The 20,956-nt window shown below is 36.0% G+C and overlaps 1 protein-coding gene across 6 annotated transcripts in view; it reads right to left on the bottom strand.

Annotated features, from left to right (window-relative positions):
- Window positions 1-20,956, bottom strand: part of Cdh18 (cadherin 18) — an 867,298-nt gene that overhangs the window by 206,027 nt on the left and 640,315 nt on the right. For all 6 annotated transcript variants that reach the window (XM_029470125.1, XM_029470124.1, XM_029470126.1 and 3 more), the window contains one exon: window positions 4,569-4,863. In XM_029470125.1, the coding sequence (XP_029325985.1) occupies window positions 4,569-4,863 (295 nt within the window). The remainder of the gene's footprint in view (window positions 1-4,568; window positions 4,864-20,956) is intronic.

Genomic DNA, 20,956 nt, shown 5'->3' with positions numbered 1-20,956 from the left:
TGTTGACACTGTGATAACATTTATGACAAATACACAGTATTATTGTAAACATAGGAGATTGCTGACACTTAGCAAGTGTTTAACAAGTGTTCCTTGTAGTTGTCTGTTTGATCATTCTCACTGTTGCTATGGTGACCTATCCTCACAGACTCTGGCAAATGTTTGCCCAATTTGTCATGAAGAATTCTAGATATTTTGCAGAGCAGAAAGACTACATCCAAAAGAGCAAATCTCATTAATATATTAATTAGAACTTCCATGGGTACAAATAATTTTGATCACAAGCATGATTCGAATATGGGAAATATGCTGTTAGCTGCATTCAAGCAGAAAGAAAATTTTTTGTCATAGCAAATTATTTGAAATCATAATTAATCTGTGGGTAAGAGAAAGGAAAAATGATGTTAGAGGTTCATGTTTTAACAATAAACCAAGATTCTTAAAAGTGAGCAGCACCTCTGCTTCTAATCAGAACTGCAAGTCATTCCACATATTCCTTTGGATTCAGGGTTAGATTCAATGCTTTAACTAATATCTCCCCATAGAAACTTGAAAATATTTATTTTATATGGCCAGGAGATAGTGCAGTCTGTAAAGTGCCTGATGTGAAAGCACAATAGCCTGAGTTCTATCTTTAGAATCCACATGAATTTACCAGAAAGGCACATGTTTTTCACATCAATCCTGGAGACGCAGAAACCAATCCTAGAGAAGCAGAAACAGGCAAATCCCTGGGACTTTCTGGAGAGCAACATGTGGTGTAATTGGCAAGCACTGGGCTAGTGAGAGGCCTGAACTCAAGTTAACATTTCAATGGTACTTCAGTAGCACTGAGAGAAAGCTTTCCAGTGGTTAGATAACAGGCAGAGTGTGTCAAGATGGAAGAAGGATGACATTTGTTTATAGTGAAGGCTGCCCTTCTGTGAAGTGCCAAGTACTGAGAAAGCTTGCAATGAACTCTTTGGCTCACTGAGCAGAGAGAGATCTTGATACTCAGGACTACAGCACAATTCTCTAGCTGTTCAGCATTCGATTTAATTCCCTGGAATCTCTCACAGTGCAATTGACAAACTTTCCTTTCTAAAAATAATCAAAATTTTAGGTTTTGAGAGCCACATAGCATAGCTCCCAATGATTTAAATTTTTCTATTTAATGTTTAAATTATCACAGACATTTTTGATGTGAATGATTGAATGTCTCTCAATAAACCATTATCTGCAAAGTCTACAAGGACAGAAGGAAGCTGTTTCTCTGTCTGTTGTTTGATGCTCCCTTGGTACAGTATATTAGCATTTTATTTCTGCAATCATAGTTGACAGTTTGTCTTCCATTTTTCCTTAGTTTTTTTTTTTCATTAAATTGTTTATTTACTTAACACCTTGATTGCCTCCTCCATCTGTCCTCTTCTCCCAGTCCCACCCTCACATCCCACTCCTCCTACTTTCCCTCTCCTTCTCCTCAGAGATGGGAGACACCCTCATGGTTAACAGCCAGTACTGGCACATTAATTCTCCAGAGGACTAGGTGCATCCTCTCCCATTGAGGCCAAACAAGGCAGCCCAGCTTGGGAAAGATATCCAAAGGCAAGCAAAGAGAAACAGCCCACTGTCCAATTGTTTTGGGACCCACATAAAGACCAAGCTGCACATCTGCTATGTGTAAGTAGGTACTAGGTCTAGCCCATGCATGTCCTTTGGTTGCTGATTCAGTTTATGTGGCCCCATGGGCTCAGGGTAGTTGACTCTGTAAATCTTGTGGTGTCCTTGACCCCTCTAGCTCCCTACATCCTTGCTTTCACTGTTCACAATAGTCCCAGGCTCTGTTTAATGTTTGGCTGTGGGTCTCTGCATCTGATTCTATCAGCTGTGCTAGGTTCTTGTCTGCAAGCATAGGAGAATATCATTAATAGCATCTTGGGTTGAATCTATTCTATAGGATATGTCTCAAGTTGGCCAGACATTGGCTGATCATTTCTTCAGGCTTTCCCCTACATCTTCCTATGTCTTCCATTGTTACATATAATATAAAACAAAAGTTACACACATTGACACACACACTAATTTTTGCATCAACCTCCATATAATCAGAGTACAATGTAAATTGTTTGTTATGATGATTACAAATGCACACATTCACACACACACATACACATACATACATTTGTCACTATAATGAACTTCTGCTTATAAAAAATTAATAAAATATAATTTCTAGTATTAGGCATCTGCCCTCCAATAAGTTACTATCATAAAAAATATCCTTGCCTGGTACCATCTAGTATGGAGACAGCATTTAACTGTCTTAATTATTTTGCTACTTTCAAAAATTAAAGTTTTATCCCACAACCACATTCCTGTCTGACAACTTCAGAATATAAGCTGTTCCTTATTCTATCAATACTTCAAACTTGCAGAAATATCTTGAAAATATTTTCATTTCTTGAATTTGAATTCACAGCCTTAACTATGATACTTCCACATTACTTTTTGGCCTTTATTTAGAATGCCCAGGATCTTTTCTTGTACTCGAAAGCACTAATTTGCACCTAAGACTCTGCTCACATATATGTACATCTGTCTGTTTTGGGGTTCATCATTATTGTTATCTTATGCTATTAATTTATTGATTTGCCTCAGGTCTCTGTTTTCATTCAATCCTTTTCAGTTTATCCCTTTCCCTATTAGCCATCAAAGTTCTGATTTTATATTTAGGTCTTTGAACGTTACCAATATTTTCACAACCTCAATTGAACAATGTTTCCCTAAAAATTAGAATTTCCATGAAAGTTATAAATCATGTACCTCTTCATCTGAAATGGGAAAATAGCATTTTTCTCTCTATGTACATTGTATTCTTTGTTCTTGGGGATATACCTTGCTTCCATGGCATGTCTAAAGAATATGATTTCTACAGTTTGCTTATTCCTTAAGAACTTGTTATATTTTCTCATACCAGGATGACAACCAAGCCTAATTAGTGACCATTTTTTATTTCAGGACATAGGTGGATTTTTGTTGTAATTTATTTTGAATAGAAACATAATAACCCTACTTCCCAAGTCTCTCTGCTGTATTCCCTAAACAGCTCCAGTTTACTTTTATTACTGTTTGTTGAAAACTGCCTTGGACTGATGTCGATTTTGTCTGTTTCATTGCCTCTAGAGTTATCTCCATATGACTCTTGTGGTTTTATTTTTGCTCTTATCCTCTATCAGACACTGGAAGGCTATCAGCAGATTTCTTACAAATGATGGTGTATAAAAGCATGTCATGTTTGTAAAATAAAGGGGACTTAGGCAATGTGATGTTGGCCTATGGGCCTTTGGCAAGGAATGGGAAATTATTTTCAAGTTTTTGCTCACAGACTCTTATCCATTTTTTCTTTAAGTGTCCTTAGAGACTAATAAGCATGAATATATTCTAAGCATCTGCCAAGAATTGCTAACGGTAGTCCCTGAATTCTGGTGCAGAGGGAAAAGGTTGGGAGCTTATTTTCTCTCTAGAGACTCTGGCTGAGAGCATCTTACTCTTGATTTCTACCCTTTCTCCATCAGCTAAAGAGCTACCTGGCTCTCAGGAGACCTAGAATGGGCTGCAATCCTAAAAGAAGTTCTCTTCTTTCAGTCAGGAAACCTTATGTGAACAGTCACAGGCAGACATGATCAGTGACTGCAATATGCTAATTCAGAATAAAGCTGTCATGTATATATTTAAATGAAATGCAAAAACTAACACTCCAAAAACCCTCTCCAGAAAAACAAATAGAATCTCACAAAGACAGCAAAAAAAATAATGTGACCATTTAATTTCATTTTAATTACTTTCAGGAAATTGATCTCTTCAATAAAAATAGAGCAAAATAGATGAGCCACAAAAATCAGTGAGTAAAGGAAGTGTCCCACAAATACAAAGAAACTGGAGAACTGAATGAGTTTTCAGTTACGGGACAGCCATGCATTGAGGTGAATCTTATGTAATTCCTTGTTTATTTCCTAAAACTGAGAGTCTGGAATGTGTACTTTATGCTGACTGCACATTTAAAATAATTCCAAAGTGAGGAACATGATTTTGAAATCATGTATTTTGATATTTTGAAATAAACATGTAAATGTTAGACTATGAATAATTTATTGGGTAATGAGAAGTAATGTCTAATATTAATGTTATTATAATTAAGAAGGATATATTATGACTATAAAAGATGTAGCAAGAAGTACAAATGCATTTTGTCTTCAAGGCAGTTCCTGTTGAATGTGTAGGAATCCATAGTATTTAATACCATGAAAAATTTTGCATATTCAAGAATAATGCAAATAAATAAGAATTGCAGATGATAACTAGTTATGGTTTTAGCTTGAGATATTAAAACTATTTCTATACATCCATATTAAGAATTTTTTCAATATATAATGTATGGTTCAATAATAGATGTTCTTACTGCAATAAAAATATTATAACATTTTAGAACTTTAGAATTTGAAAAGATACATTAAAGTAATGCTTTAAAAGATATATTTAATACTAATAGTGGGAATGGAATTTTTCACTATAAAAATAAGTGTCCTTACCCATATCTGACATTTCAGGCACAGTAACGATGTATGGTCCATCTGTGAACTTTGGGGCATTGTCATTAATATCTTGCACTTTGATGATGAACTCAGACTCAGGTTCAAGAGGCTTGTTTGTCCGTCTGTCAATAGCCTGGGCATGGAGCACATAGTGAGTCTTCTGTTCTCTGTCCAGGCTTTTGGTTGAGTGGATGTCGCCTGTGGTGTCATCAATGATAAATATAGTCCCGGCCCCTTCTCCAGTCAGGATGTACTTCACAGAACCATCACCTTTGTCGGAGTTGGAGTGCAGCTAGAAAATACACATAGAGGAACTCAGTATGAGTATATTCTGATGGCATTGTAACCTGAATATTATCAAGGGATGAAGAATTTCAGGTTTTTTTAGGTCATGCTATAGCAACCATTTCATTTCCTTTTGTTTTCTCTAATTGGCATTAAGTGAACATTGCATCTTGAATTTTCTGAGATTCAATAGTCTTTTAAAGAAATAGATAAACCATATGTTTGTATGGGCTTTTATTTTTAATATACTTAATAATCACCTCTGTCTTCTGAATCAATATTACACTATGTAATGTGAAGAAATCAATATGACACTATGTAATATGAAAGAATCGATAATATTCTATGTAATAAAGGGAAAAGGATGTTTCTACTCATCACTATTGCTTTCCATGCCTGGGGAATAATATTGTTATAAGGAAATTCTTATAAAAATTAACCAACATTGTTTTTTACAGTAGATCGTGTAAAAGTGAGTAGGAGAAACAGAATTTAAAATTACTTTTCAATTTTTCAAATGAACAAAGATTTATCACTTAGATAATAATTTCATAATTTGTAGAATATGCAGTGTAGTGTTTCAAATAAAATTTTCAAGATAGAAATGAAAGATTTTGTTTTAATTTTTCTTAAGTGTTTTGAAAATATTATGACAAATTATAGTAGTGCAGTAGTTAGTAATATAAGGTAAAGTGGATGAGGGAGGGAGTGGGGGCGAGAGGGGAACCTGATCTGGTATTGGGTGAGGGAAAAGGACTAAAGACTGAGGGCTAGCAGAAAGAATGGAGACAGGCAAATTCAGGAAACAGGAGGTTGGGGGAACCCTCCAGAATGCAGCAGAGACCTTGATGGTGAGAAACTCTCAGGACTCAAAGGGAGGGACCTTAGATGAAATGCCCAACAGTAGTGAGAGGGAACTTATAGAGCTCACCTCCAGCAGGAAGACAGGACATCAAATGAGGGAGGGGGGGCATCCCATCCCAGAGTCACAACTCTGTTCCTGTCTGAAAGAATTATAGGGATGGAAATGGAGAGGAACCTGAGGGAAAACGATCCAGCAACAGGCCCAAAGTGGGATCCAGATCAAGGAGAGGTCCCATGGCCGGACACTATTATTGAGGCTATGGAGTGCTCACAAAAAGGGTCCTAGCATGACAGCACTCTGGAAGACTCAACAAGCAGCTGAAAGAGAAATAACCAGTACCCCCAGACCTATTAGGAGAGTAGACCACCAACCAAAGAGTACACATGGTGGAACTCATGGCTCCAGCTGCATATGTAGCAGAGGATGGACTAGTTGGTCATCAATGGGAGGAGCGGTCCTTGGTCCTGTGAAGGTTCTATACCCCAGGCAATGCCACGGCCAGGGAGCGGGGCTGGCTGGGTGGGTGGGCAGGGGGAGGATAGGAAATAGGGGATTTTCATAGGGGAAACCAGGAAAGGGGATAACATTTGAAATGTAAATAAAGAAAATATCTAATCTTAAAAAAAAGTGTCAGATGCAGATATTTGCACCCAAGCAATGAACAGAAGTTGCTGACCCCTGTTGTTGAATTAGGGGAGGCTTGAGAAGCTGAGGAGAAGAGCGATCTTGTAGGAGGACACCAGTGTCAATTAATCTGGACCTCTGAGATCTCTCAAACACTGAACCACCAAACAGACAGCATGCACCAGCTAGTAGGAGGCCACCCCAACACGTGTACAGCAGAGAACTGCTGGTTCTGTGTTCATTCAGAGATGGTCTACCCAATCATCAAGAGTCTATAGCTCTCAGGGAGCTTAGAGGTCAGGTGGGGTGGGGAGAAGGTATGGATGTGGAACAGTTGGAGGTTGGACTGGGTGGTGGGGAATAAAATATGTAGTGTAAAAGATAAATAAATTAACTAATTAAAAAAGAAAAATCTAAATAATATAAGTTAATAAATAGAAATGAATACATTTTATTTCCTAAAAGAACAAATATATAATTTCTATTTAGAAATAATTCAGAAAACATAAATATTGTAAGAAATAGGACTTTAAAATTAAAATAAACAAATCTGAAACGCATGTGTAGAGAATAAACTGGCTTTTAGTCATTTAAATCTAAATGAATTGTTTTAAATTGCATAGGATAAAGCACGCATACTTCATAATTAAGATCCTAATTTATTTCTAACACCACAAAGAAGATAAATAGCTGAATGATTTACAGCTAAGAAAAGACACGTATGTTTGTGAAAACAAAACTGTACATCTTTGAAGAATTGTAGTCCCTAGAGGCCAGAGTTGATCGCTCTATATAGAAACTTTTCGATGCAGAATCTCAAGTATTCATCTTTTGCTTATGTCTGACCTTGGGAACAGCAAAACATCTAACCTTATTTGCATAGCACTTTACTGTTTTTATTTCCACAGTAAAGTACAATCATGAAGGTTAGGTTTAAAGTATCTGACATCTTATAAAACACTTGAAAAATAAATTACAGAAAAGAATGGTAAGATGTAAGGAAATTTTTTACTGGGCAAATGATAACAATCAGTATGTATTTATTGTTATATGATTCACAATTTTTATTTTCTTTTTCATAAACATAAGGCATGAAACATACATATTACTCATTGCAAGCACTTGGAGTCAATAAACAAGATCATTTCCAAAAGTTTTATTTTGATGTCTCCAAAACTTGAAGGATTAAGGGGGGGGGGGCATCCAAGTGGTGATTGGGGCATGGGGAAGAGGTAAGGGATGAGGAGCAATAGGAGGGTGGATGGGATGGGGGGAGAATACAATATGGAGTGTAAAAAAAAATAATTAATTAATTTTAAAAAAACCTGAAGGATTAACAACTCTGGAACACACAGTTTTCAAGGATTACCACTGCCATTAATCATCAAATATTAGTTACATCAAATATTATTCCAGAACAGAGCTTCAGAGTGAGGTGCGTGGAACCATTCATTGTCTGCATGTATGGAAGTGTACTTATTTGTTTCTGCCTGTGTCTTGAGAAACCATTTCATTATCATAGAAGGTTTAAAATTTGTGAAGTAGACAGTAAAAATCATTGACATAACAAGCCCTTTAATCATTCCTCATCTCTCTCTAACACATAACAAAGAGTCAAAGTTATGAAAGGATTGACAGGGTGAAGCAAAAATGACAGTTATGATTTTGGTTTTTCAGACATGAATCTGGTACAAAACCCATGATATTTTATAATTAGTAAACCACTCATCATGTATGTCTCAAAAGTTGTGATTAATTTGAGCCTAGTTTATTACTGATAATTTAGAAATATTTATAAAATTGTATAACATTACTACTAGTTACATCAAAATATTACAAAATATATTGAGATTTTTACATCAGATATTAATAATAGTTAGCCTGAGCATTTACATAATGGAGGTGATTATTTTATAATGAAGACAAATCTTTTAGCAAACTTGATTGGATCTTGAAACCATCATTTCCATATAGCGATTATGGAAAGTATTCCATTAGCATTTAGTTCATTGATTAATAATTTATATAATTTTGAGGATAACTGTGTCTGAAGGAGCAAAGTGATCCACACATGATTTCCTTTCCTCGATTCATCCTTTCTCAGTTATTATTTAGATTGTCAAATCCACTCTGCACTAAAATTTGAGCCTAAGACAACTACACTCATTGTTCTGTAGATTTTTGTTTATTGAGCAAATTTTAAGTACCATGAGGGATGAAAACATGTATATTTGGTTTTAGAAACAAAAGATAACAAAATGAGGAATGCATAAGAGTATTAAAGCAGAGAATAGAAAGAATGCACACACAGAGTGGGGGTTGATTTGAATTATGAGACATAAAACACAGGGAGCTTTGTAAACTCTAATGAAAATAGAATAATTTTACTTTGTTTTTGGTTCTCCATCAGCTGTTATTTAAAAAGAATTAACAGTAGAGCATGAAAATTATAAATATTCAATATATAGCTAGACCACTGACTAATTACCTACTAAGACATTATTCATTTACATGAAAAATTTAAAACTAAACTAGAATATTTGGAAAGTATAGATAATTAGTTCTACTTATTCTGACATACTTTTTTCTTAATGTATGTCTTGACTCCTTAGTCACTGGACTTTTGCTGGACATGCAGCAAAATTAAAACTATGCCTTAAGAATATTGTAGTGAATCTGATATCCATTGTGTACTCAGTTTGGTCATGTTTAAGCCTTTAAGAGAAAACCAATGTAAGCATCTTTGCTGTCCTTGGAATCCCCATGCAATTATATTTCACAACTTAAGCTACAAGCCTAATTTTTATGTCTATGAATTCTGCCTAAACTTGACCTTGAATGACTGGTATGCCTTGACCCAGAATTGTCACTTTCTCTGTCTGTCTGCCTGTCTGCCTGTCTGTCTGTCTCTGTGTGTATGTGTGTGTGTTTCTGTCTCTCTGTCTGTCAGTGTGTGTGTGTGTGTGTGTGTGTGTGTGTGCGCGAGCACGCGAGTACACGAGTGCGTGTATGTATGTGTGTAATGGTAATTGTCTTAGTCAGGGTTTCTATTCCTGCACAAACATCATGACCAAGAAGCAAGTTGGGGAGGAAAGGGTTTATTCAGCTTACACTTCCATACTGCTGTTCATCACCAAGGAAGTCAGGACTGGAACTCAAACAGGTCAGAAAGCAGGAGCTGATGCAGAGGCCATGGAGGGATGTTTTTTACTGGCTTCCTTCCCCTGGCTTGCTCAGCCTGCTCTCTTATAGAACCAAGACTGCCAGCCCAGAAATGGTTCCACCCACAGGGGGCCTTGATCACTAATTGAGAAAATGCCTTACAGTTGGATCTTGTGGAGGCATTTCCCCAACTGACTGCTTGTGGACGTTGTACATCGTGGTGCGCACTAGGCTCCGCACCACGATGTACAACGTCCACAAGCAGTAAACACAGGTTTACACACAGCCAACATAAACAGACAGATCAGATGTACATGATAGATGGGTCACACACAGGGTATTTTATACGAAATACAGACATGGAAATCTTTTTTTTTTTTTTTTTTTTTGTTTTTCGAGACAGGGCTTCTCTGTATAGCCCTGGCTGTCCTGGAACTCACTTTGTAGACCAGGCTGGCCTCGAACTCAGAAATCCGCCTGCCTCTGCCTCCCGAGTGCTGGGATTAAAGGCGTGTGCCACCACGCCCGGCTTGACAAATGGAAATCTTAAGTTGAAAAGTGGAGAATTCAAATTTGGGTCCATTGTTGGTCCAGTTAATCCAAGAGAATATCTCTGACTTACTCTTTAATATGAAACTGATACGTTTTGGTGCTCTCTTTAATATTTCTTTACTGCATTAACCAATCCATCTGTTAAAAAATTGTTAACAGGGTAATATAAAATGCAGAAGGGGGAATAAATGTTTAGTTTTCTAAAATGTTGTGAAGGAGGTTATATTGTCATTCTTGTGTGCTACCAGACACAAACTCCTTGTGTGTATGGTGATTACCTAATAAAGCAATTCTAACAAGTTTCACTTCAGCAGACAAAAAGGAAGGAACGATAAAGAAAAAACCAGAAATGTAGCCACTCAAGAAAGTAACATGAACAATTTTCTGCATTGCATTCATAAAATGTCTTTTGGCTGGTGTTAAATAGAAACATATGGCACTTCCAAAGCTTACGTGACACACATGAATTCACTCCATAAAACTATTTATGCTCCCTAGACCACATTAGGATCATGACCTAAAAATTTATAGCTTTCACTCCAATGCACAATTGCTAGCCAAGATAATATGTGATTCCTTACAGATGAATAATTTTAAAAGGTTAAGGACACGGTGGCAAAGTCATTAATTTTGAAAGTTACTTTGAGTTAGGACTTCAAGCTCTATTACAAAGGTGGGTCACAAAGTTAAAAATGTAATATAGTATCGACACAATATTTGCGTAATTGAAATGCTCATCTTTATATTTCAGTGGAAGAAGGAAATAAGTGTCGATATGCAATGTTAGCAACCTCTCATCAAACCAACACTGATTTTTCATAAAAATATTGATGAAGCAATGTGATATTAGCCTAATTTCAAGTTGGGGATCTTGATGTACAATAGTAGAAGCCTCATTTCTCGATAATTTGAAGTGGTAGTCGTATCATCACTGCGACTTTGGAATGTCAGTCTAGTCATGCAGGGTTAGTACAAAAGACCAAATGAAAACTTAAGAAAATTTCAATACTTCCTTCTGTTTTGGAAGCATATGAAGCCTCACACAAGAATCAAGGAGAGGTCTCTTGAAACTAACAACAACAATAACAACAATAAACTATGAATTTTTTTCCTGATACTATAAAAATGATAGAAAGTCTGCCCAACTTTTTCTTTAAAGAAAAAAAAAAAACTCTGTAAGAACTATCTAGAACTTACTGTCAATTAAATTTATTTAGAAATGCTTTTTCATGCTTTTACATGATTGATTTTAGAGAATTTGCTGTAGCACCAGGAAGATTCCTACTCAGAATTCTGAAGAGGCACACCAAGGAATTCCATCTCAGCACATTACAGAGAGGCAATAATGCTTAACAAGTGTTCATTTAAGGAGGGAAGTTCACACAATAAAGGGATCATTTTTAGAAATCCTAGTGAAAAATTACTAAACTAAGATGCTCTCTTGATCAGAAAAGCTCGGGGAAAGGGAGGGACCCAAGGCTATCAGAGCCTCATATAGATGTCAGTTCACAATTGGAATTGCATGAAATAGGGAGGCTTATAAAGGATCGTAGTGGTTTCAAACTAAGAGATGTTAAGGAGATTGAAGTGACAGCAAAGGTAATTGCAGAAGCCAATAGGAGGACATTTGATAAAAAATAACATCTATCAAAGTATGACTAAAGGGCAGAAGTAAGACATGATGCAATCATGTATATTTTTTAAAATAAAGGAATCTGTGTTGTAAATTGAAAGCGGGGTGAAGCAAAACATAAAGGTTGACCATGATTACTGAAAAAAAAAGAATGAACTTACAATTATTCAGTTGACAGATGAAGTAAGATGCAGACATCCTGAGGGATTCTGAGACAATTTTTGGAATATGTTACTTGAGATATCACCATGTGAAGTCTTAGAAGAAATACAAGAACTTCTTTTCTGGAGTTCACAATAAAGATTTGATTCATTTTGTTTTATAAACACAAAAGATATCAGCACAAATGTAATAACTACAGAAATAAAGTTAGATGACGCTATTGATGAACTAAGAATAAAGGATAAAAAATGGAGTGAGTTCTGAAGTTTGTGCTGCAATGTTTGAACAATGTTCCTGATCCCACCTGCTTACTTAATGATGCATAAGTGTCTGATCCTTTTGGAGCCATTCTTCCTGAGTTCTTTGCTTAATTCCTTGCCTTTCTGATCAAATTTCCTAGGTATTTCTACTCAGTGCTTATTAATTCACTCTTCCTGGATTTCTAAGTTTTTAAAACACGGTTCTCTCTCTCTCTCGCTCGCTAACATAATTCCTGTTTTTTCTACTTCTATTCATAGTCATAGACCTGACCTGAATTAAAACATCTCATATAATTAACAATAATGGCAACTCAATATAACTAAGGAAAGAACCAAATATAACTTTATTATATACCAGGCAACATACCAAGGTAAATTCAAAAGAATTCTGTGTCTTCATGAGTTTTCACTGTTAGAGAACATGGGGCAACAGATCCATATTTGGAATTTGTTACCCAGGGAATCATAATGTAAAGATTTCTTTCCTTTTGGAAAAGTTTTTCAGATGGTAGAAGAGTCCAAATGCCCAGCCCTACTTCTCTTCCTTAAAAAGCTTTAAGGTATTGAATTTTATTTTTAAATGTCTCACCACAGCCTTCTCTCTGTTTTTTCCACAGTCTTTTCTTAAACATTCATCTTTTGGTATAATTTATTTCACATAAATTGATGTATCATCACCAAGAATATCACCAGTAGTTGTTGGATAACATATATTTTAAAGGGGGTGGGTAATCTGCAAACCAGATTAAGATAATCAATACAAAGACACAAAATTGGAGATTCACACAACATAACTATTTGCCACAATGATAATGTGGGATATGGGAATTGCAGATATGGGGAAAACCCGTGCACCAAAGGAAAAGAAGGACGTCTTCAGGTTCCTTCAGTAAGTCTTCCTGTCATGCAGAAATTATTCAACTCGTGTTGGGTTCCCATGAGTCTGCATGCTGATATTAAAACTCTACAAAACTCGCTATTGTGTGCTTTCCTTAGTTAGTTCTGGAAGAGCGAGATGAAGCATTGTAGGAGCCAGAGAGTTCAAGGAACCCACAAGAGAGCCCACAGGACCAAATGACCTGGCCTAATAAGAGCTGACAGGACCTGAACAAATAAGCAAGGAGCCTGAATGGATCTGACCTATGCCCTCCGCATCTATGCTATGGTTGTTTAGCTTGCTCTTCTTGGGGAAATCCTAACAGTGGTCTTGGGGGCTGTACCTGACTGTTTTGCCTGCTTTTGAGACCCTTTTCCTCCTACTGGGTTGCCTCATCCAGCCTTAGTATGAGGGAGGTGCTTAGTTTTATTGCAACTTGATATGCCATGCTTGGTTGATATAGTTGGGATGCCTTCCCTTTAAGGAAAAGGAGGAGGAGTGGGTGAGAGGAGATTGGGAGAGAGACAGGAAAGGGAGGAGGAAAGGGTAAAAAGGTTGTAATGCAATATATGAGAGATGATAAATAAAATAAAATAAAATAAAATAAAATAAAATAAAATAAAATAAAATAAAATAAAATAAAATAAAAAGTCCAAGTTGTTCAGTTTGAATCTTAACTTGATTCTGTTTTACTTCCTTTTAGTTTTTTCTGTTCTCTCTCTCTCTCTCTCTCTCTCTGTGTGTGTGTGTGTGTGTGTGTATGTGTGTGTATTTGTGTTTGACTCAGAGTAACATTAAATAATGAGAGCTTTCTGATTATCTGCCTTATTAAATGGGATTAATGTTTTGCGCTTTGATTTGGATTTGTCTCTCATATTTTCTACTTATTATTTCTTCAATTATTTTCTGGTTCTCCCTTCTTTAGAAAAACCAGCTAGATGGTCCATCCTTTTGTCTCAACTCCAAACTTTGTCTCTGTAACTCCTTCCATGGGTGTTTTGTTCCCAATTCTAAGAAGGGGCAAAGTGTCCACACTTTGGTCTTCGTTCTTCTTGAGTTTCATGCGTTTAGCAAATTGTATCTTATATCTTGGGTATTCTAAGTTTCTGGGCTTATATCCACTTATCAGTGAGTACATATTGTGTGAGTTCTTTTGTGATTGTGTTACCTCACTCAGGATGATGCCCTCTAGGTCCATCCCTTTGTCTAGGAATTTCATAAATTCATTCTTTTAAATAGCTGAGTAGTACTCCATTGTGTAAATGTACCACATTTTCTGTATCCATTCCTCTGTTGAGGGACATCTGGGTTCTTTCCAGCTTCTGGCTATTATAAATAAGGCTGCTATGAACATAGTGGAGCATGTGTCCTTCTTACAGGTTGGAATATCTTCTGGATATATGCCCAGGAGAGGTATTGGAGGATCCTCCGGTAGTACTATGTCCAATTTTCTGATATCCAAAGTGGTTGTACAAGCTTGCAATCCCACCAAAAATGGAGGAGTGTTCCTCTTTCTCCACATCCTCACCAACATCTGCTGTCACCTAAATTTTTGATCTTAGCTGTTCTGACTGGTGTGAGGTGGAATCTCAGGGTTGTTTTGATTTGCATTTCCCTGATGATTCAGGATGTTGAACATTTTTTCAGGTGCTTCTCAGCCATTCGGTATTCCTCAGGTGAGAATTCTTTGTTAAGCTCTGAGCACCATTTTTAATGGGGTTATTTGATTTTTCTGGAGTCCACCTTCTTGAGTTCTTTATATATATTGGATATTAGTCCCCTATCTGATTTAGGATAGGTAAACATCCTTTCCCAATTTGTTGGTGGCCTTTTTGTCTTATTGACTGTGTCTTTTACCTTGCAGAAGCTTTGCAATTTTATGAGGTCCCATTTGTCGATTCTCAATCTTACAGCACAAGCCATTGTTGTTCTATTCAGGAATTTTTCCCCTGTACCCATATCTTCGAGGTTTTTCCCTACTTTCTCCTCTATAAGTTTCAGTGTCTCTGGTTTTATGTGGTACTCCTTAATCCACTTTGATTTGTCCTTAGTACAAGGAGATAGGAATAGATCAATTTGCATTCTTCTACATGATAACCACCAGTTGTGGCAGCATCATTTGTTGAAAATGCTGTCTTTTTTGAACTGGATGGTTTTTGTTCCCTTGTCAAAGATCAAGTGACCATAGGTGTGTGGGTTCATTTCTGGGTCTTCAATTCTATTCCATTGGTCTACTTGACTGTTGCTATACCAGTACCCTGCATTTTTTATCACAATTGCTCTGTAGTACAGTTTTAGGTCAGTCATGGTGATACATGGAAGTTCTTTTATCCTTGAGAATAATTTTTGCTATCCTAGGTTTTTTGTTACTCCAGATGAATTTGCAGATTGCCCTCTCTAATTCGTTGAAGAATTGAGTTGGAATTTTGATGGGGATTGCATTGAATCTGTAGATTGCTTTTGGCAAAATAGCCATTTTTTACTAGATTGATCCTGCCAATCCATGAGCATGGGAGATCTTTCCATCTTCTGAGATCTTCTACCATATCCGGGGATCCATCCCATAATCAGCTTCCAAACGCTGATACCTTTGCATACACTAGCAAGATTTTGCTGAAAGAACCCAGATATAGCTGTCTCTTGTGAAACTATGCTGAGGCCTAGCAAACACAGAAGTGGATGCTCACAGTCAGCTATTGAGTGGACCACAGGGCCCCCAATGGAGGAGCTAGAGAAATTACCCAAGGAGCTAAAGGGATCTGTAATCCTATAGGTGGAACAACAATATGAACTACCTAGTAACCCCGCCCCCCCCCCCGGAGCTCGTGTCTCTAGCTGCATATGAATCAGAAGATGGCCTAGTCTGTCATCAGTGGAAAGAGAGGCCCATTGGTCGTGTAAACTTTATATGCCTCAGTACAGGGGAATGCCATGACCATGAAGTGGGAATGGGTGGGTGGGGGAGCATGTGGGGGACTTTTGGGATAGCATTGGAAATGTAAATGAAATAAATACCCAATAAAAAAAAAGAAAAACCAGCTAATATAATCCTTCTCTGACCCATTGCCTTTGAGCTCCTTCATTCCTCTGACTTGTCCTCTCAGACTATTCAGTGGCCCCTAGGGTGTTACATTAGCTCCGTTTTGTTCTTCCTGTGTCAAGACATTCACCCAAACCTCAGTGAGCTTTCAAAAACTAAACCTGATTATTTTCCAGATAAAATACATAAAATGTCTGCAGGGCTACAAGTATATAACACCTCATGTTTTCTTATCTCTGCTTATGTTCTCATTTTTTCATGTTTTCTTATCTCTGCTTATGTTCTCATTTTTGGATGGTCATCATTCATTCTAAATTAAAATAAGAGCAGAATAAGCTCTTTTCTAAATTGGTAATAATTTAACACTATTAATTTAAAATCATGTTTTCTGTTTGCCTGCCTGGATTTAAGAGATTTCCTTTCAATTTAAGTTAATTTTGAGTAGGTCAATTGCAGTAGCTATTATGAGTTATTTGACAAGATCTCCAGTCAACTGGGGGAAAAGACACTGCATAGTAGACCACATGCTGGTCCATGAAGGTTTCATAGAAGCCCATGATAGCATACCAATCACAACTGTATGCATCTTACATTATCATCTGTACTTTGGCCCATCTTGCCATGGTTATTTTACTTTCATGGATGGCAGAACCAAAATTCCATTCAGATTTTTTACAGCATGAATAAGTTTGATGGCCAATAAGTACTATTTTAAAGTAAAGTATGATTCGATTTTTCATAAATAATTATATTACCACTATTAGCTATTCATATAAAAAAGAACAAAAACAAAAAACAAACAAACAAAAAAACCAAAAAGTGTAGTTCTGTTGTTCAAGAGATCCCTGAAATATTACAGCTCATTGATATTGCTCATGGTGCTCTGCCCACACCATGAAGTAGGAGACTATTGCTGAGCACACAGTATACTTTGTAAACAAATCTCAGGGTTTGCTGAAGTAAAACTGATATCACTAAATACCCCTTTCCTTATGGTACCAGTTTGGAAAAAGAACTTCCCTAACACTACATCCAAAAGACGCATAAAAGTTTCCAAAAGAGGGGAGAAACCAACTGGCCTGTGACGCTTATGAACCATATCAGTAACCAGCAAGCCATAACCACCCTAAAGGTACAGTAGTGTGATGCACAGGTAGTAGCCAACATTCCTCTACTTGGATATAGCAGATCTTGAAGGAACAAATCATACATGATCTAGAAACTAGTCAACTATTTCTTGGCACGTCAACAATAGCACAGTCACAGACCTTGGAGCAGAATCTACAAAGCTGTACTTTAGTATAATCACCTAATGTCCAACCATATTTTAAATAGTTGTGCTTATGCCCTTAAATATGTATACTTCTCACTTCTCTTCAGGAAAATTTCACTTTGCAACAGACTGAGAACATTACAGTATACCACAATCAATTAAAGTGCACTAGTATAGCTGGGTTTCAGGAAGAACTATTTCCAACTTTTGAGAAACCACCAAATTGATTTCCAGAGTGATTATACATGTTCGCAATCCCACTAGCAATGGAGAAGTGATCCCCTTTCTTCACATCCTCACCAGCATGTGCTGTCACTTAAGTATTTGATCTTAGCCATTCTGATTGGTGTGAAGTGGAATCTCAGGGTCACTTCGATTTTCATTTCCCTAAAGATGTTGAGCACTTCTTTAAGTAATTATTGCCCATTAGAAATTCCTCTGTTGACTATCTCTGCTTAGCCCTGTACCCCAGTTTTCAATTGATTTATTTGGTTTGTTGGAATCTAACGTCTTTAGTTTTTTATATACATTTGGATATTAGCCCTGTGTTGGATGTGGGGTTAATGAAGATCTATCTTAAACAGTAGGCTGTAGATGATCCTACCCAGACAGAGACAGTGCACTAGAGTTGCAGGACACCTGGGGGGCGGGGGGGGGATGATCTACCTTCTCAGAGGAGAAGGGGTTGAGGATGGAGCAAGGGTCTTCATGAGGGCGAGACCTGGAAGAATGGCAATGTTTGATGTAAATAAATAAATAAATAAATAAATAAATAAATAAATAAATAAAACAAAACAAAATAAAAATGCAGAATTGTGTAAACCATTCCCAGTGGATGTATCTAAAAATCATTTCTACCTCTAATATTCAGGTAACATTGTGGAAGAGCAGAGGAAAGATTATAATAGTCAGAGGATCAGGGGGGTTGCTGAGAGATTGGGTCTCCCAGTAATGTCAGAATCTATACCTGTGAAGTCTCATCAACACAACAGCCTAAATATGATCTTGATAAGGGCAACAATAGAACTGCCAAACTAGACAGGAGAATTTGAAAAGGCTACTCTATTCTGTACACATAAACAAAAATCTAAGGTGATTGAGAGATGATAAGAATAAGTTAGTCATCTCTGAGTAAGAGTGTGCCTACTGATTGTCCAATACCAAAGGGTCAGTCCTAAAAAGGTATATACAACTACTATTATATAAAATGAAAAGGATGAATTTAGGGACATGTGTGTGTGTGTGTGTGTGTGTGTGTGTGTGTGCATGCAACAGTAGTTGATAAAAAAAAGAGGCTATGAGTTTGAAAATGGGCAAAAAAGTATATGAGAGTTTTTAGAAAGTGAAAAGAAAGTTAATTAATTATATAATTTCAAAGTGAATAAAAGCACCAAAACCAGATAACATTATTGACAATGCATAACCAAACTCTCAACTATACTTGCTAAGTGAGTGTTGGTCATTTCTATAGAGATATTACTGATGAGAAAGGCAATTGATTGATAGATGATTGATGATAGATAATATCCAAATATACAGTTAGTTAATTGATCCGTACTTTTGACACAGACATGGTACAGGAAGTTTTCTCCATACATTTAATACATAATGACAAAGATAGCGATAAAGAGTACTTTGCATAGTGTTCATTTATAGAATTCAGTATCTCTCTTATTTAAAGGAAATTGTGTGTCTATAATAGAGTTATCATGCCTAAGTATACTACAAAAAGTCCAAAAGTTATCAGAAAGGACTTTTAATATTATTTAAGTAATATAGTACAATAAAATTATATTATTCAAATTTAGTTTAAAAGTGTAATCAGCACCATAATATTGAGAAAATACCTATAAATATATAAAATAATTAATATAGTTCCATTAAAGAAAATATTTGATATAAAACAGAGCATTCATGGATGATAAGAAAACAGTATAATGGATGTATATCTGAATTATATCATATGTACATATATATGTATGTATATATCTATATGTGAGACTGATATGAAACTAGAAGTAACTGTTTATAAGAGATATGGGCATGCACCATATTAGAGTTTGATATTGAAATAATTAAGTTTTTCAATAATCCAATGAATGTTGATTATCACATCTAAAAATCTCATTCAAAGTCAAAAAATTAATCATATGAAAGAAAAAAATTCTTCACCTAACCTTCACAAAGGAAAAATGATAATAAATATCTAAGATTAGAAACCATGTTACTTTCAGATTCACACTATAGGTACATTAGACAATAAAAGAGTTAACCCAGAAAGAGTACAGTTACAACCATGAGCCCAATGCCAGAGGTAAGGAATGTCTGAAAAAATGAGACTCTACCGGAGAAATATTCAATTACACCTGATTGCTGAGACTCGAGAGTGCTTTTCATTATTATTTATTATGCAAATAGTTAGAATATAAATATAAAAATGAAAGATTCTAAAACATCAAAGTAAAATACATCTAACAGATGTTTAGAAAAAACTCTACTTAAGACATCACTGTGCATATTATTTTCAATATGCATTGTCCAGTACAAAACATATGTTAGATAACAACAACAGAAATCAATGTGTTTAATTTGGTGACACTTATATAAACCTTGACCAAACAGGAATAGACTTAAAAAACAACAATTAAATGAAAAATTGCAAATGAATACAAAATTATAAGTACATTTTAAAATAATTATTAATAAATCACAAAGAAAATGAAGAATTTATTTTAAATTTTAATGGAGTATAAACATACAATAAAATTTTGAGGGTTTATGCAACTATAAAGCAAAAATTAAGAAAGAGAAAAAGGTGATAGCATGTGAAAGAAGTTGCTTGTATGTGAAAGACAAATAAAAGCTGACAATTTTAAAACTGAATATTTTGTAAATAAAATATTACCAATAAATTGATAAATTAATGTATGAGTGGATAAACAGCAAGAAACCATATATTTGATACCTACTCAGTTTCTAAAAAAAAAATATTTTTAAAACACTGAATAAAAAAAAACAAAAGAGAAATACTAATCCAAAATGAACAGAGGGATTTTGGAAACATTTTAGAAGAACATATAAAAATAAACATGTGAGAAAGTATTTGCCACCCATACTAATTAGGAAAATGTAAATTAAAACCCAGAAAGTTACTATTGAGCACCCACTAAGCGAGCTGAAATTTCATAAGAGACAGAAAATAAATAAATGCTGGCAAAGTTCCGGAGAAACTGAATCGCTGTACCCTGCAGATGGAGTTGTGGCAAATTATAGTCATTTAAAAAGTATGGTAATTCTTAAATTGTCACACATATAATTAGTGTGTGCAACAACAGCTCTAGCTTCAGTTATCAAAGAAAGAAAACACATGCTACAATGCCATGTAATCGGTATACTAAGGAATGAAGGATGCAAAATAAGTGGGGTTGTCTACTAATGTGGAGAAGGCTTCATTTAACAAGAGGAATAAGAAAGCTTTTTGCGAGACATCCGGCACCCTCCCAGCCGGAGGACAGAGACCTGCCCTGCAGAGAGTGCCATCTTGGCTCCGGGACTCCGCCGAACTTAGTCTACAGGTTAGAGTGAGGACCACAGAGGCAGACAGCTTCTGGGACAGGCGGGAGCCACAGAGTCGCTGAGGCAGCACCCTTTT

The sequence above is a fragment of the Mus caroli genome, chromosome 15 (genome assembly GCF_900094665.2).
Source record: "Mus caroli chromosome 15, CAROLI_EIJ_v1.1, whole genome shotgun sequence".
Classification (NCBI taxonomy): Eukaryota; Metazoa; Chordata; class Mammalia; order Rodentia; family Muridae; genus Mus; species Mus caroli.
Note: the sequence above shows the minus strand (reverse complement) of the source record. Positions and strands in the feature narration are given on the sequence as shown.